Source organism: Nyctereutes procyonoides, unplaced genomic scaffold, assembly GCF_905146905.1.
Source record: "Nyctereutes procyonoides isolate TBG_1078 unplaced genomic scaffold, NYPRO_anot_genome, whole genome shotgun sequence".
Classification (NCBI taxonomy): domain Eukaryota; kingdom Metazoa; phylum Chordata; class Mammalia; order Carnivora; family Canidae; genus Nyctereutes; species Nyctereutes procyonoides.
The window spans coordinates 11,091,067-11,106,960 of NW_026575151.1; the positions used below are offsets into that span (position 1 = coordinate 11,091,067).

The 15,894-nt window shown below is 36.3% G+C and overlaps 1 protein-coding gene across 3 annotated transcripts in view; it reads left to right on the top strand.

The window, feature by feature from the left end:
• The window catches only part of CNOT6L (CCR4-NOT transcription complex subunit 6 like), a 113,692-nt gene extending 100,492 nt beyond the window's left edge, over positions 1-13,200 (top strand). For all 3 annotated transcript variants that reach the window (XM_055313093.1, XM_055313092.1, XM_055313091.1), the window contains exons 11-12: positions 452-654; positions 5,901-13,200. In XM_055313093.1, coding sequence (XP_055169068.1) covers positions 452-654; positions 5,901-6,113 — 416 coding nt within the window. In that variant the 3' untranslated portion in view covers positions 6,114-13,200. The remainder of the gene's footprint in view (positions 1-451; positions 655-5,900) is intronic.
• The last annotated feature ends 2,694 nt before the right edge of the window (positions 13,201-15,894 follow it).

A 15,894-nucleotide genomic window follows, 5' to 3' on the forward strand; every position in this document is an offset into this window, starting at 1 on the left:
TGCTATATTACACATATTCCTGAAAGTTGTTAATTGACTGCATAGGATAGTGAGATACTAATGAGATAGTGGTTTAGGATAATATTCTAAAGCCTTCAAGGTTAAGTCTTTCTTGGTGAATGCCACGTTTGCCTCAAGGAATCATCTTTAGTTTGAAGAACCCATTATAAAACTGAAGATATTTCTGGATGATCCTGATACTTTGTTTTGGAACAGGCAAATACCCTCCAGTTTGATTTAACCATATGAAGTTATTGATGTTTGATTTTTTTTTTTTTTTTTTTTTTTTAACAACCAACCACCACAAAAAGGCAGTTTCATATATGGCTCAACCTAATTAAGCTGCTCTGGACCTGGTATATCCACCTGATTAATGAAATTTTGGTCATATAGTCTTATATTAAAGTCTAAATGCTAAATGGTAGTATTTCTTCTTTCTCTTTTCTGTTAGGTGTTGTGGAATATTTGAGCAATGGAGGAGTAGCTGACAACCATAAGGACTTCAAGGAACTAAGGTACAATGAGTGTCTTATGAACTTCAGCTGCAATGGGAAGAATGGAAGCTCAGAAGGGAGAATCACACATGGCTTCCAACTGAAGAGCGCCTATGAAAATAACTTGATGCCTTACACCAATTACACCTTTGATTTCAAAGTGAGTGACAGTCTCTGAGCTGATATAGAAATTATTTTAAATACAAACATAGGATAAGAAAGACCTGTATTATTTATGCTTAATTGTATAATCTTCAGGAATTTTTAGATTCTCAAAATGCCTTGAAGTATGCTACTAAATGTCAGGGGGTTTGTTAGCTTTGTTTTTTGTTATTGCTAACTTAAGAATTTTTTTGAACCCTTGTTTTTCACATTACAGCCCAAACTCCCAAAATGCCTACTATGTGCCAGGCACTGTTCAGAACACTTTATATTTATTAATATAGTTAATCTTCATATTAATATAATTACTCCCTAACTTTCAGTAAGAATCTAAATAATAAGCAACTTGATATGGGTATATGAGTAAGTTTACTTTGAATGAATTTATATAATATTCTCAAAGAATTTTCTTAGTAATTTTCATAGATGTCTTATCTATCTTTAAATTTTTCAAATTTCTTTGGGAGATGGGGTTAGAGAGGGTCTGTTTTTATACACACACACACACACACACACACACACAGCCCTCTATTGATGTAGTCAAACTAATATATTCCCAGGCAGTGGAACACTCCAGCTTATTAATAAAAGGAAAAGAGAGATATTTTTTCAAGATAAAAAAATTTAGAGGGCCCATTGTACAAGACAGATTGTTCTTTAGAAAGATTGACTGTGTGTGGGATGCCTGGGTGGCTCAGCGGTTTAGTGTCTGTCTTCAGCCCAGGGTGTGATCCTTGAGTCCTGGGATCGAGTCCCACATCGGGCTCCCTGCATGGAACCTGCTTCCCCCTCTGTCTATATCTCTGAGTCTCTCATGGATAAATAAATAAATAAAATAATAAAAAAAAAAAGAAAAAAGATTGTAGTGGTTTTCTGTAACTAAGATTACTTTCCTGTTGCCAATTATCTGATCAGTCTTTCGGACTATAGTTCTCCATTATACTTCTGTTTGACTTTCTGGCTTTTCAGGCATCTATATTAAAATCTTATACTTTCCTGGAAAAAATACAGGTGTTAGAAAGTGGTTTGGTGTAAGAAGCCTAGGGGTCATATATAAAAAACCAAAGAAAAATTTTGAAATGAGCTCTTTCACATCTCCAAAATCTTTTTATGTTTTTATTTTCAGTGATTGTTGTTAGCCCCTTTCTAAGGAACAAATTGGAGGAGGAGGAAGGGAAATTGCTGTGATGTTATTAGTCAACTTTGTGATCATAAAGTGGAGAAAAAATTGCTTAGAATAAATTGAATCTAATTTTAGTGCTTGCTGTTAGAGTAGATAGTGATATCCCCAGTGATAGTTCGTTTTGTTCAAATCACTCATATGCAGTAATGTGCTAGTAGATATTTAATAACCAGCTTTTCCAGAAAAAGAAACCCTAACTTGCAGTGTTTGTTGATTTCTGTGGTATATGTATTCCCCACCATGGTAGATTTCAAGCTCCCAACGTAATACCATTGAATTCAGAATTGAGATGAAACACTAAGAAAGCAGGTACAGCTGGCTGTAGCATACCACTGCTCTTGTGCAAGCTTAAAGGAAAACCTCTAGACTTAATGATACACAGTTTACTATACGTTAATTTCTGTCCTTGTGACTATAGTGATATATAATACATCTTTGCCAGCACAACCCAGAAGATCCAAATTAAAATTCCCTAAAATGTTTAATAATTCTGCTACTCTTGTTGTTTTGGCATGGGTGTGGTAGAAAGACCAAATTTCTACCTCATCTAGGCTTTGATAAAGATTATTTTTATTTTTCCTTGTCCATCAATGGAAATTAGAGAAACAAAATTTGGGATATTTATCTAAGCCATCTTTCTTAACCATCTAATTGTTTTAAAATCCTTTGTTGTTATTTCTTCAAAAGATTTTACATGTGGTGATAATTTGAATCAAAGATTGTACTGAACCATTTACATTGTCCAAAGAGGTACAGGAAAAGAACCAAAAGCACATGACTCAGAGAGTGTTTAATGTTTGAATATGTAGGATAGGATGAGACAGAAGGACAGAGCTATAAATCCATGAGAGACAGGCGTGTACAAGAAGATAAATACACTGGCTGGCTTGATAGATAGATAGATGGATGGGATGGGAGAGTGGGAGGAGATTTAAAGATAGGATGACCAGAGAACAAACCAAGGGCATACCTAACAACAGAAAATGAAGCTTTTAGTCCAAATAACAGTGAGTGTTTCAGTTTTATGTAAAGCATTTTATGCCATCCAGTATTGAAGGCAATCAGTAAAAAAGGAAAGATAGTATCAGACATAAAAAATGTCATGTAATTAACATTACATACAGTTCCAAATACAGAATTCTGCCATTACATCAGTGGAGTGTTGTTAAATTTTATTTACTTGGCTTATAGCATCTGTTTACTTTCTTGGTCCTTGAATAAGTTAGAAATGTAGAAAAGTGATATTAGAAGTCAGATGCAGGGGTGCCTGGGTGGCTCAGCTGGTTAAGCATCTGCTTTTGGTTCAGGTCATGACCCTGGGGCCCTGGAATTGAGCCCCATGTTGGGCTCCCTGCTCAGTGGGGAGCTCACTTCTCCCTCTGCCTGCTGCTCCCCCTTGCTTCTCTGAGCTCTCTCTCTGTGTCAGATAAATAAAATCTTTTAAAAAAGAGACCTCTCGAGTGAGGGAGAGAGGTTTCGTGTTGTTTAGAACTCAGACGAATTTAATCTGGAACTGATTTGGGACGTACCAAAGGGTGGGTAAGCCATTTAGGACAATTGCTTGTAGACCAGGTGTCTTAGTGATAGCTAACAGAATATGGGCCATAGACTGGGTGATAAGCAACAAAAGTTTATTGATCACAGTGCTGGAGGCTGGAAGTGTAAGATCAGGGCACCAGCATGGTCAGGCTCAGATGAGGATCTTCTGGATTGCAGAGAGCTGTTTTTTTTTGTGTCCTCACTAGGCAGAGGGTCTGAGAGAACTCTCTTTATAGAGCGCATTAATCCCACTCATGAGAACACTACCTTAATGATCTAATTACCTCCCCAAAGACCCACCTCCTATTTCCATCATGTTAGGAATTAGGATTTCAGAGTGTGAATTTTGGGGGGACAGAAACCTTCAGACTGTAACAACAGATAAATTGAATCGACAGCTTAATGCAGATTTGCTGCCACCACTATTGCTGCTGCTGCTCTTTGCCCCACCAATCTAAGGGTGTGCCTGAACCAGTTAATGAAAAAAGGACACTTTTCCTATTTTGTCAAGTAGTAAATCTTTCTCTATTAGAGTATATAATTTTCTCACATTCTTTTATAAGTAAAACTTAGTAGCATAATGTTAGCTCATAAGCTATTTCCATTATTCTTTTTTTTTTCAAATACAGTTCTATAAACTTACTATAGTCTTTTGCTACTTCCCCACATTGTAGCCTTTAAAAAAAAGTTTGAATAAAAAAAAGTTAAGAATCATTAGTCTAATAACCTACTTTGTGGGTTTGACAGTATGTAAATGTATATACATATGTACAAATATTTGGGTGAGTTTGCAGATAGGACCTTACTAAGGGTTTTGATAAGAGCTTTTACTCTTTATGTTTCAAATTAAGAAAATAGTTAAAAGTGATTCCTCCAGTTAAATGTGTCTTACTCTCTAGAGTGTTTAACATCTTCTTGGGGCCTGTGTGAGCAAAGGATTCTATAAGTCTAGCAGCTAGTGTGCATAATGGCACTCTTAAGAAGTGATACAGGAGATTTATTCAACCTAAGTAACAGAGTATTTCATTTATGTTTTGTTTATAGTTGAAGCAAAAGTAATCTCATAAAGACAAATCCACTCTGACCCTTGGTAACCCTTTTCCTAAAATGTCACTGCAAAACTGGGCATTAGCCAAAATGAAAGGATAATGCTTTGTACTATCATTTTTTTTTAACTGTTTAGACTTGAGTATTAATGGCAAAAAGTCCTTCCTTGGATTCAAGTAGGTACCTTAATTTGTGGCAAAATTAAGGTTTCTAAATGTTGAATGAGGCCCTCTTGCTCAAAAGCACATTCTCATTATTTTGGTCTTGGCAACAAACTGAGGTAATTATTTCCAAATTTCAGAATACAAATTTTTTTCATTAAAAGTCTCTACTTTCTTTTATTTTTTTTAAAGTATCCCATTTCACTATAATATTATAATATTTCGGGAACTCATTATGTTTACTATTTCTAAATAGATATTTCCAGATCTGGAAATATTTCTCCACACTTGGGCTCAGGCTCTTTTGATATGGATAGGAAGAAATTTAACTTTATCTTCCCCTCCCCTTTTTAATTAGGCTCCATGCTGGGCTTGAACTCCTCATCATGAGATGAAGACCCTGGGATTAAAACCTGAGCTGAAATTAAGAGTCAGACGTTTAACTGACTGAGCCACCCACGTGCCCCTTGACTTTAGCCTCTTGTGTCCACAGCCCGGGGCAATAAAAAGCACAGTAATTTTAAAACTTGATGATGCTCAGACAAACCAAATAAATCATCTAGTTTCATATATATATATCAATTGTATCTCTCTCTCTCTCTCTCTCTCTCTCTCTCTCTCTCTCTCTCTCTATGTATATATACCTGTCAAGTATTTTTTGCTATGGAATCCAGATTACAGTATACCAGAATTTGTGAAAATGAGTATTCTAAAGAACACATTGGAAAAATTAACTGTAGTATTTGTATGTAGGTAGCATATCTGGGAAAGCTGAACTAGAATTGGCAAATCTAAAAACCTGCTTTACCATGGATTCGTTCATATGTGTTTGGATATCTTGATGTGTAAATAATTGAAAATAATGCCAGTTAACATTAAAAAGTTAATTTGAGTCATACCTTTTCATTATGCATTTATATAAAAAGCTTGTTGTAACTGATAGATTTAGTGTATTCCCATAATGTTTATACTGATGTATTAGATTTCACTAACTTAAGCAAGCCAATTTTAAAGATGCCTAGACAGTTTGGTGTGTTTAGCTTCTCCGTTTGCTTACCACTTATGCACACATACAAGGCTTTATGACTCCAGTTGGGTCCTGTATTTCCCTGTTGAGCCATCTTTATTTTATGTAATACCCACTGAAGACTTGAGTCGTATTTGACCCATTGTCAAGATAACAGGTACTAGAAGTACAGGTTAATCAGGTATTTGGCTTTTACAAATTATGAATTGTTCTTTATATATCTTGAGTTATTCTTTTTTTCTAAGCATATATTTTTCTTTTTTTCCCAACCCCTAATCTCTTTCCAGGGCGTGATTGACTACATTTTCTATTCCAAGACTCATATGAACGTGCTTGGTGTCCTGGGGCCTTTAGATCCTCAATGGCTGGTTGAGAACAACATCACTGGGTGTCCACACCCTCACATCCCTTCAGACCACTTCTCACTGTTAACACAACTTGAACTCCACCCTCCACTTCTGCCTCTTGTTAATGGTGTTCACTTGCCTAATCGGAGGTAGTGGAGTACTGCCCCGCAAAGACGGGGGGATCTGTTGCTATGGACCTGTACAGTTGTAAATCAAAGTATGTAGGAGTGAAGTATGGCCATCCTTAAGCTGCTTCTTCAGGTTCCTTTCATTATGTGTTTGCTCTAAGATTTTGTACATTTTTGTGTATATTGGTATCATTTGGCACTAGGGCTGGAACCAAAGTATTACTCTTTCCAAATTTTTAATTTGTTTTTAAGTTGGACCTTCTTCATATTATATTAGGAGTCAGCATTCGTAATTAATAAATCACCAATTCAAGGCCCAACAACAGTGTATTTGTTTTTCCAAAACAAATACTTTCTTTTGAATGGTTTCACATGAGCCAACTATTTTTGTAAAAGGCAATTTTTAAAAACTATAAATATGACATTTTAAACTGACTGGTGGCATGCCTTATGGTAAAAATTTCTTAGATTTCTGTTTTCCATTATAACAAACTGATTTTTGGCTCCCCTGGTCTTTTGCACATTAACAAAGCACTTAAATTTGCTAGATCTGTACATAAACTATGATACAGCTTTAACCATAATAGAAGAAGAGAGAAATTAAAGATGGTTGCACAATATGCTTTCAAAATCAAGCATTCAACAGCACATGACAGTTTGTTGGGCAAGCACTGGTTGTTTTGTTTTTTTTGAGGAATCACTCTGTATTTAGTTCCTCTGTTAGTTATAACCTCATTGGAAGTATTAATTTTAAGCCTTTCTCTCTAGTTTATTGGGAAATAGTAGGTAATTTCTACTGCCACACATCTTGAAAGTAGAATTTGTTATATTTAGGATGCCCACAAAATTAGTGTCTAACATTTTCATTATTGTCACCCACCTCTTTCTGCCTGATTGTGCTGGAGAGATAGATAAGATCTGGGTGTATTAATTTTTGCTGTTATAGTTCAGTGTTTAAAAAAAAAAAAACCCAAACAACTACTGAATAAAAAGGCCCTGATCAAAGTTTTAAAAGGGAAAAGTGATACAAATATCTCATGTGTTTCTTGAAGTAGGACAGGTGGCTGCTGGTTTGGACTTTTTGAGGTAACAGTGGCAAGGACTTGAGGGGTAGAGAGAACATGGAGTAGTTGAAAACCCTGGATCATTTTTTTCCTGACTCTAGTTGCCAAATGGCCATTATATGCTTTTAATCTTTGTTTCCGTTGTCTGTCAGGGTTGAATTAAGAAGCTACTGGTTTATTCCCAACTGTTGTTGCTCTTTAGAAATGTTGGAATCCTTTTTTTGCCCAGGAGGGGCCAGTTGAAGATCTATGACTCAAGAGGCAGTGAACATAATAGGTTTTCTGGGGGAAAAATTGGTTGGCTACTTGATGTTAATTAGGGCACAGTTAACAGGAAAAGGTTGTGTCTCTGTTTTTAAGTTTTTCTTTATTCTGCTTTTTTGCTGCTATAAGAGTTTTCTGAAATTTATATTTTAAACTTTTCATGCACTTTACTGTTTCTAGTCTCAAAATGTGATATTTTTAATAAACAAGAAGTTTTCCATTATGTGAATGAAATTTTAAAAGAAAATAGCCTATATTTGTGTCTCACTAATATATAAAGTACAGGTCAAATCTAAATTATTTAATTAGTTTTAAATATATACAATTTGCCTCCTCTTTCAAACCTGACATCTTAGGCTGTTTTATTAATCTTAAATGATGCATTTCCTTTGGTCATTTTCTACTGATTTCTTCCATAGTAAATTAATCAGGCTATATAAGATAATGTTTCCCCAGAAGGGTGATTTTAGTGGGACGAGGGTGGTGGGATGATGTAACGTCATATATGGGATTGCATCAGGAGGGTTCCGTAGAGCCTAACCTCCCTTTTAAAAGTGCCTAGTGATAGAGGCGTTGTCATCTATTATAATTGGAATGTCATTGTAGTTGAGTGGAGTTTGATGTAAATAAAATATTCTTTTAAAAATGGTAAAGTACCAGAATAAACAAAGAAACAACCCTTAAGGTGACAGATTTTCCTCAGTGTGCAGGTATCCCTTCTTATATACCTCAAACATTCAACATCTAGCCATGCAAATTGATTACCTGAACCATAGTACTGGAAAGTAGAATAGCATGAAAAACTTAATTTTGTGGACATTACCTTTTTTTGTAATCAGCTACTGTATGTTTTATTTTAAATCTTTTGTTTTGCGTGGGTTTTCTGCTCTGGAGGTATATGCACTAACAAAACATTTTCCTCCTTTCATATGTGCATGTTAATTAGCAATGTGAGCAATATTTCCTACCATACTTCACTCCCAATATTTTTTGAGATGTTTGTATAAAATGGAATTTAAAGTTCACTTATGATTGTATATGAACCACAGAGGAGCCCATTTATTAATAAAAAACTTTTTTAATAGTTAAATGTAGAGGGAAAAAATAAAAAAAAATTGGGAAACATTGTAAACAGCTTAAGTTTATTTTGTGTATGATCGAGGCACTCTGTTGCAGGAAGGTGTGTAATTGGGTTCTCTCTGCTTCCAAATGCACTCTTTCAAACCATTCATTATCCTGTGTATTTTTAATGTGGTTTTAGTAAATGTTGGTAATAGCTCTGTTGAAGTAGGTAATTAATTGTGTTATGTTTTGGGTGGCACACACACTTGGGGCATGGTAACCCAAATTTCATGTGCACGGTTTCCCTTTAGCCCACTACCCAAATTTCACACACCTTTCACCCTTTGTTCCCTTTGTAAAAGGAGTGGTATCTGTTTTGAGCTGCCAATTCAGATGATCAGAAATGCTGCTCTCCTCAGTATTGTCTTGTTAAAACGCATGCCATTTGGAACTTTGGCAGTGAGAAGCCAAAAGGAAGAGGTGAATGACATATGGTATATATTCAATGAAAGTAAAATATTTATGCTTATATACTTTCTAGTTCTCAGAATAAGTTTAATAAGCTTTATGCCATGGGGCTGCTGCATATTTTATCTGAAGTTAAGAGAAAATTTGGGCATTTTTAGGTTGTGATAATGTGTGGTTTTTTTTAACTGTTAAATATGATTTCTGATATTTGTCTAAGAACTGGAGTGTTCTTTAAATTTATTAAAACAGTGTTGTTTGAGGAAGGGAAAACTGCACTGTTTGCTATTACAACAGTCATACAAGTGCATGTCAAGTCACCCACTCTCTCAGGCATCAGTTTCTGCCTCATAGCTTTACACATTTTGATGGGGAATATTGCAGCATCCTCAGGACTGACATCTGGGAAAGGCTCAAATCCACTTACTGCTCCTTGCTTGTTGACTTTGTTTTAAAATATTGTGCCTGGTGTCAACTTTTAAGCAACAGCACTGCCTAAAAGCAAGCAGAGAACAGAATCCCAGCACCATTCTATAGGCAACTTTTTAGAATTCAGATATAGTAAATCTGTTCAAGATTTATGATGTTTTATGTAAAAAAAAATTTTGTACAATGTAGCTGAATATTTTTGTTTCATTTCTTTGATGTAAGGCGTGTGAACGTTCGTTTGAATATCACATGTTAAAGTCAGGTAATGGCACAATGGGTTCTGAGACCAGCTTCACCCTCCCCCTCCCCCCCACCCTTCCACCCTCCCATTTGCCTTGTTCCAAGCTCTTTCTTTTCAAATTACTTTTCTGATATTCATAGGCAGATATTTAATTTTACTAATAAGCATCCTGTGTGAATGTATTAAATAAGCCACTGTGTTTCAGTGTTGTAGTTTGCAGAAATATAAAGCTTTGTTTCTTATTTGTCCCTATTATTTGGTGTGTTACAGTTATGTATTGAATCACAGAGAAGGGAGAAAATACCTAAAACTCGTATCACTTGATTCTATGATGGGTTATATTAGAATTGAGGATGTGGCACATTAGAACTGGAACATGGGCAAACATAACTATGTTCCATTTTGAAATTGTATCTCCTAAGTATCTGTTGTTAAGTGGGTGAAAAATTAAGTTTGTATTTGCATTTCCAAGAGTTTCGAAAAATCACAAATGCCATCTATACTTTCAAATCAAATAGCAAGAAGTAGAGAAAGCACAAGACAAAATAGGTTAAATGTGTTCTTTGATGGAACCAGAGGCATATGGTTTTTCATTCCTAATACAAGGCTAGGTTTTCTAGCAAATTGACTGTGTCCCAGTACTTACAGTACTTGTTTCTAAGTCTTACATTCTGAGCGATTTTAATAGCTTTGTAAAATGTACTGACTGATCAGTAGCTTTGGTCACAGAAAACATAATCAGTTTCTGATACATTTGGCAGGGCCATAGAATAATGGTTATATAGCAAGCAGTAACTTTATGGCACGTTTTCAAAATAGCACTCATAAATACTTATATTTTGACAGAAATGTGAATTGTCACATTTATAAGGTACTATCTTTTTCCTATCTGCCCTCACCTTAAAAAAAAAATCAACTAATATGTAGATTTGTTTAACCTTTTCCTTTTGAATTATGTCATGTTTATAGAACTCTGAGAATTATAGGTAGACAAATTAGGAAAATTAGGATATTTTTCTAAGCCAGGAAATTCCACTAAAGTTTCCAGTTCGTAGACAAAACTTTTATACTTATGGTTACTTTGAATGATTTTAATTTTTTTTATTGCATCATGATCACCAAATTCAGATTGAAACTTAATTACTACACCTTTAACCTGGCTTATTTACCAAAGTTGTAATTTAAGAACAGGATGCCAAGGGCATGTTTGATTTTTACAGAAAATGATTTGGGAATCTGTGAATAAGTGTCATCTTAAAGCTTAAGGATAAGAAGAAGAAAGTTCTTATACTGCAGGGTGTTCTCAATAAGATCCATGAAAAAAAAAAGTTTTTTTCAGGAAGGTGGTGAGGGAGAACATGCATGTTTTCTTATTTTAACCAAATACCTTCTTTATGTAAGTTTCTCTGTTGAATTACTTATGTCTTACAGTAGGAAGTAGGCAGGTACTAGGAAAAGCAAGCTTTGTTAACCTACTTAGTAATTTATTTTGGCGTAAGTTTGGGTTATTCTTGGAACCAAAGGAAAACAAGCATGTTTGAGGTTTTATTCAACATACATCATGACATTAAAGTAATGGAATGTTTTTAAGTAAAATAGACTTTGCTTTCAAAGCATATAAAATAAGGACATTTCTGCCTATTAAATGTTCATTTTTTTATGGCACTTAGTTTAAACTCAGTAGCATTGTCCCAAAACTAGAAATGATGTTATCAGAAACAGTAAATCACATTTTGAAAGGTTATGTAAATGCCAAGGGATATGACTCTTGGCATACTTGGTACATGCAGTTTTCAGAAACTTGGAGAAAGCATAGTTTGGCACCTGTTAGTACTTCTTTTTGTTACAACAGTCTCCCCAGATTTAGATTATTTCCCTACTTGTACCTCTGTCACTTTTAAATCTAAAAGCATAAGAATCATGGTAACCCTCTCAAAAGTGGCCCTTTCTTCAGTTTTGTGTTACTGACATATAACTCTATTTTCTTTGAAGCTATTAAGGTTATATGAACCACATTTGTTTAAGTAGTTATCTTAACTCACACAATTGGCTCAGTGTTGATGTGTCAAACAATGGCTTTGCTTAACAGGCTTAGTTTCCTGCTACTTGTTTCAGTCTTGGTACAATAAGTGATGCAGTAGTCTGGGTGTGTATGTATTCAGAAGCTGTACTGTTCTTTCTCTGTGCTTAACTTGCTAAAAATATATTCCCTTACCTGTGAAATTCCTGAGCGTTGCTCTGCCAACTTTTTTCGGGGGTGGGGTGGGGTGGGAGGAGTTTGGATGGCTGTATTACTGCACACTGGATCTGGAATTGTTCAGTGTTGTGAGTGGCAAATTTCTTAAACACCAGCGGCACTGAGAAGTGCACTATGGGCATTCGTACAGTTGTCCAAATGCAAGCATTTCTTTGATCTAGGAAAGGTTGAGGAATAGAGTTCATTGGACTACTTGGAATATTTTGAGGAGGATGAACATTTCAAACTTTGGCTTTTTTTACTTCTGGATGGGGTGGTAATGAGGGAGACTTCTTTTTTGGTAAAGAGTGTGTTTGTACCTTCTCTTTCGGAAAGGCCAGGGTGTTTGCCATATTCACTATGGGTTAATTTATATCTTGTGATTTCTTTCAACCATAAAACAAGTGCCAAATAAATGATGATCTACTCTTCAACTCAACTTACCATTTGAATAGGGAAGGATTCATCTATTTTCATTATTTGGCAATAAATTAATAATGCATTGTTTTGCATATATTTGAGTCATTCTGTGGCCTATAAAGTGTTTTTGTAATTAGTTTAATGGTTGGAAAGCAAAACACTTGAGTTTAAAACTGAGCAAGATATTTTGGTAATTTATCCCTTGAATTCTTGGGAGTTTCTAGTGGTACTATTCCAGAACAGATTCTCCTGTTTTAGGTTATATGTTTACTTTACTTTTGTCCTAAGAAAAAGCCAAGCACTAAATCAATTTGTTACTGTGTTCCATTAATCAGTTTAAAAATCTAAGATTTTTTTTCCTTTTTTTCTTTTTTCATTCATTCTCTTGTTAGAAGACTTAATGAAGTGCCATGTAATTGTAGCTTACTAGTGTTTAATGTTTAATAGACTGATTCTGTGGCGTTCTAATCATTTAACACTCTGTTATCCTTGGAGAAAGTGGTTCTACTCTTACTGAACACATTCTCTCTGACAAAATCACCAGCTGCTTTATTTTTCTATTTATTAAACAGTTGATGAGGTCTGAAACTTGACCAAACTGCTCAGCTGAGATGTTTTTCACAGTAGACACTGTACAAAATGTGCGTGCAAAAGGACACAGTTGGGTGGTAGTATTTTTTCATTAATGTGAACATTGACTAAACAAAGCAGTCCTGCCTTTTAAATCTTGTGGCAGCTCAGAAGGGAGGTGCTTAAGAACCTTAACTACTATGTCAGATGACAAAATACTTTTTTCCATTTTGGAGATTGGGTACTGATCACACATGATGTATAGGGCTAAATATATGCTTGTTTCCTTGCACCTGTGTACTTCCTCTTCTCTCCCTTCCTTTCCCCTGTAGGCAATAAATGGCCATTTTGCAACTGCGTACCTTTGTCTTGATTTTTTACTCTTTCTCTGTGCAGTATGTGTCTGCTTTTAGGTCAGTACATCTCTTGGAAAGTGAAGTAAGAAGCCAAGGTAATTCAGACAAAAACTTATAAATTCATGCTTCATTTTTTTTTCTAGTGAAAACTGTATTACTGTTTAAACAGTACCTTGATTAGAATAGATTTGGAAGTTAGCCATAATTATGACTTGCTTTGGCTGAAGATATCTGAGCAGAGGGACATGTGTCACTTCTGAGTGAGGCTTTAAGACCCAGTGTGCAGTTTGCCATATTCCCTTTTGTTGCTTTGGTGATCATGGAAGCATATATTGAGATTCAACTTCCCATCCTAGATCTTTGAGTGACTGACGAACAGAGCTTTCCTGCTGACGTACACAGAAATGTGTGAGAAACAACAGCCAAATCTCAGTGTCTTCATAAAGGTTTGTTATTGCAGCATGATCTAACCCATACTGGCTGATATGCAACCTTCAGATCTCCTGAGTTACCACATTAACCAGTCTTAATAAGTAGACTTCCCAAGACAGAGTAAACTCATTGAGCATTTCAATTATCTACTAGGAACAAGCTGCTTTGGGGATATAAAGCTGGACAGATTCCTCATCCTCGAAGAATTCACTTTTCAAACATTTCTATTTTTGTCACAAAATATTTGAAGTGTTTTATAGTAATGGTATCTTACATCTTTAGAGTCTTGGGACAGGGGAGGGAAAGGCACACTGAAATAGCAATTTTGAAACTACATTCAGGGATATTCAGTTGAAAAGTTATTTAAGATACAGTATACTTGGGACCAGATTATTCTTGAAGAGAATGAAACAACTGAGCTGTCCGGTTTAGTAAGTGCTTAGGGAAGATAATGGAAGATTTGGGGGGTACAGATTGTGAACATTGACAGATCTTTAGCCCAGTGCCTATTGATTTGCCCTTTTTACCAAGGATCCAGTATAAGTTGGTCACTGACTCCAAGGATCCTCTCTATATAGAGGTCTTGACATTGGCAGCCTTCAGGAAGTACTCCAAAAGTAGAATCACTTGAACTGTATCTCAGAGGGACCAGGCTTTAGGATAACTGGCTTATTAAGAAGATACTCTAAAATAGAGGAATCAAGACACTAAGGGTCCTTGCATTTCACCACGTGACCTTGACAAAAATGTACCGATACTAGTAAAATGAATGTAAGAAACAATCTCATGAAATTATAGAAAAAGGCACCAAGACAAGCTTGCACGCAGGTAATTTGGAGAAGTGATCCCAAGAAAGGGTAAGGGGGTAGGAATAACAATAAAGAAAGAGGGAAAGCCAAGTCAAGGATGCAATATTGAGCCGATCACCTCTATGGGCAACTGGGACATAAACTGGCCACTGACTCTGAGGAGCTGAGTAGGGTGCACCTCAAAATTGTCTTCATGAGGGGTGGGAGAGGAGAGTAGGGGCTCCCATGAAAAAAGGGTGTTAACTCTTACCTGTGTGTGTCTATTAAATTCACTAAGTAGATTCATGCAAGAATCTCATAGGGGGGAAATGCATTGGGTGGTGGTCCGGAAAGCAAAGCGCTATTGAGGTACACCTGTGTGGGCAGCCCGGGTGGCTCAGCGGTTTAGCGCCGCCTTCCGCCCAGGGCGTGATCCTGGAGACCCGGGATGGAGTCCCAGGTCAGGCTCCCTGCATGGAGCCTGCTTCTCCCTCTCCCTGTGTCTACCTCTCTCTCTGTGTCTCTCATGAATAAATAAAATCTTTTTTACAAAAAAGTTACACCTGTGTGCAACTGGTTGCTAAGCTATGATTGCAGTAAGGAAGTGAGCTGAGAGGATGTGAGGCATCTGAGGAATCTGACGCAATGACACACTGTAATCTCAACAAAATAAGGAGTCGGAGAACAAGGTACAATCCATTGCAACTGATTTTGAGGCTGATTAATATTTGTCACCTTCTCTCTTCTGTCATGCATTCCAGATTTTACTCAGTTTTGCACCAGCACATCAGTAGATCTAGATTGCTTTCCTAAGATTTGGCGACCCGGACCATTGTCCCAACAAGATGTTTTGTGCTTATTGGGTATAGGTTGCTTGGGTTTTCCCAGCCACCCCTGAACAAGGAAGAACCAAGAGCTGCCCCATGAATCCCTTGGGTTCCAGATATACTTATTCCTGCCTTCCATTGTGTAGCAGCAGCCCTACTTTCTCATGCCAATATGATGAATCTTTGTGCACCAGCATTGTGAACCCTAAATGACCCTTCCTGGGAGCATCCAATGCCTGGGAGGTATGTGGGTATTAAGTTTCAGTCTAAGTCCACCTCAGCACCTCTGAAACACCATCCCATCTTCAGTTTCCTACTAATTGCATATTAATCTGTATTTCAGACTACGCTTCCCAAGGAACACAGCCTGCCACACCAAATTTCAAGGAATCAGGCCAGCAGCATATTAGGACTGATTGTTTGCTAAGACTTTAAGTCTTAAATCACAATAGAAGGCCACTATGTCAATAAATTATTCCATATAGAGTCTTACTCAGGTCTCTCAGATTCAACACTTTTCAAGATCCACATTCATATCTCTCTTTAATCCTGGTCATAATGTTAGCCCAGCTCTTAGAATTCTTTGGGTGTGAAAGCTAGTTTCTTTTGGTTTAAGTGCTGTATACCTCTGCTCAGTTGGTACTGTAATGTC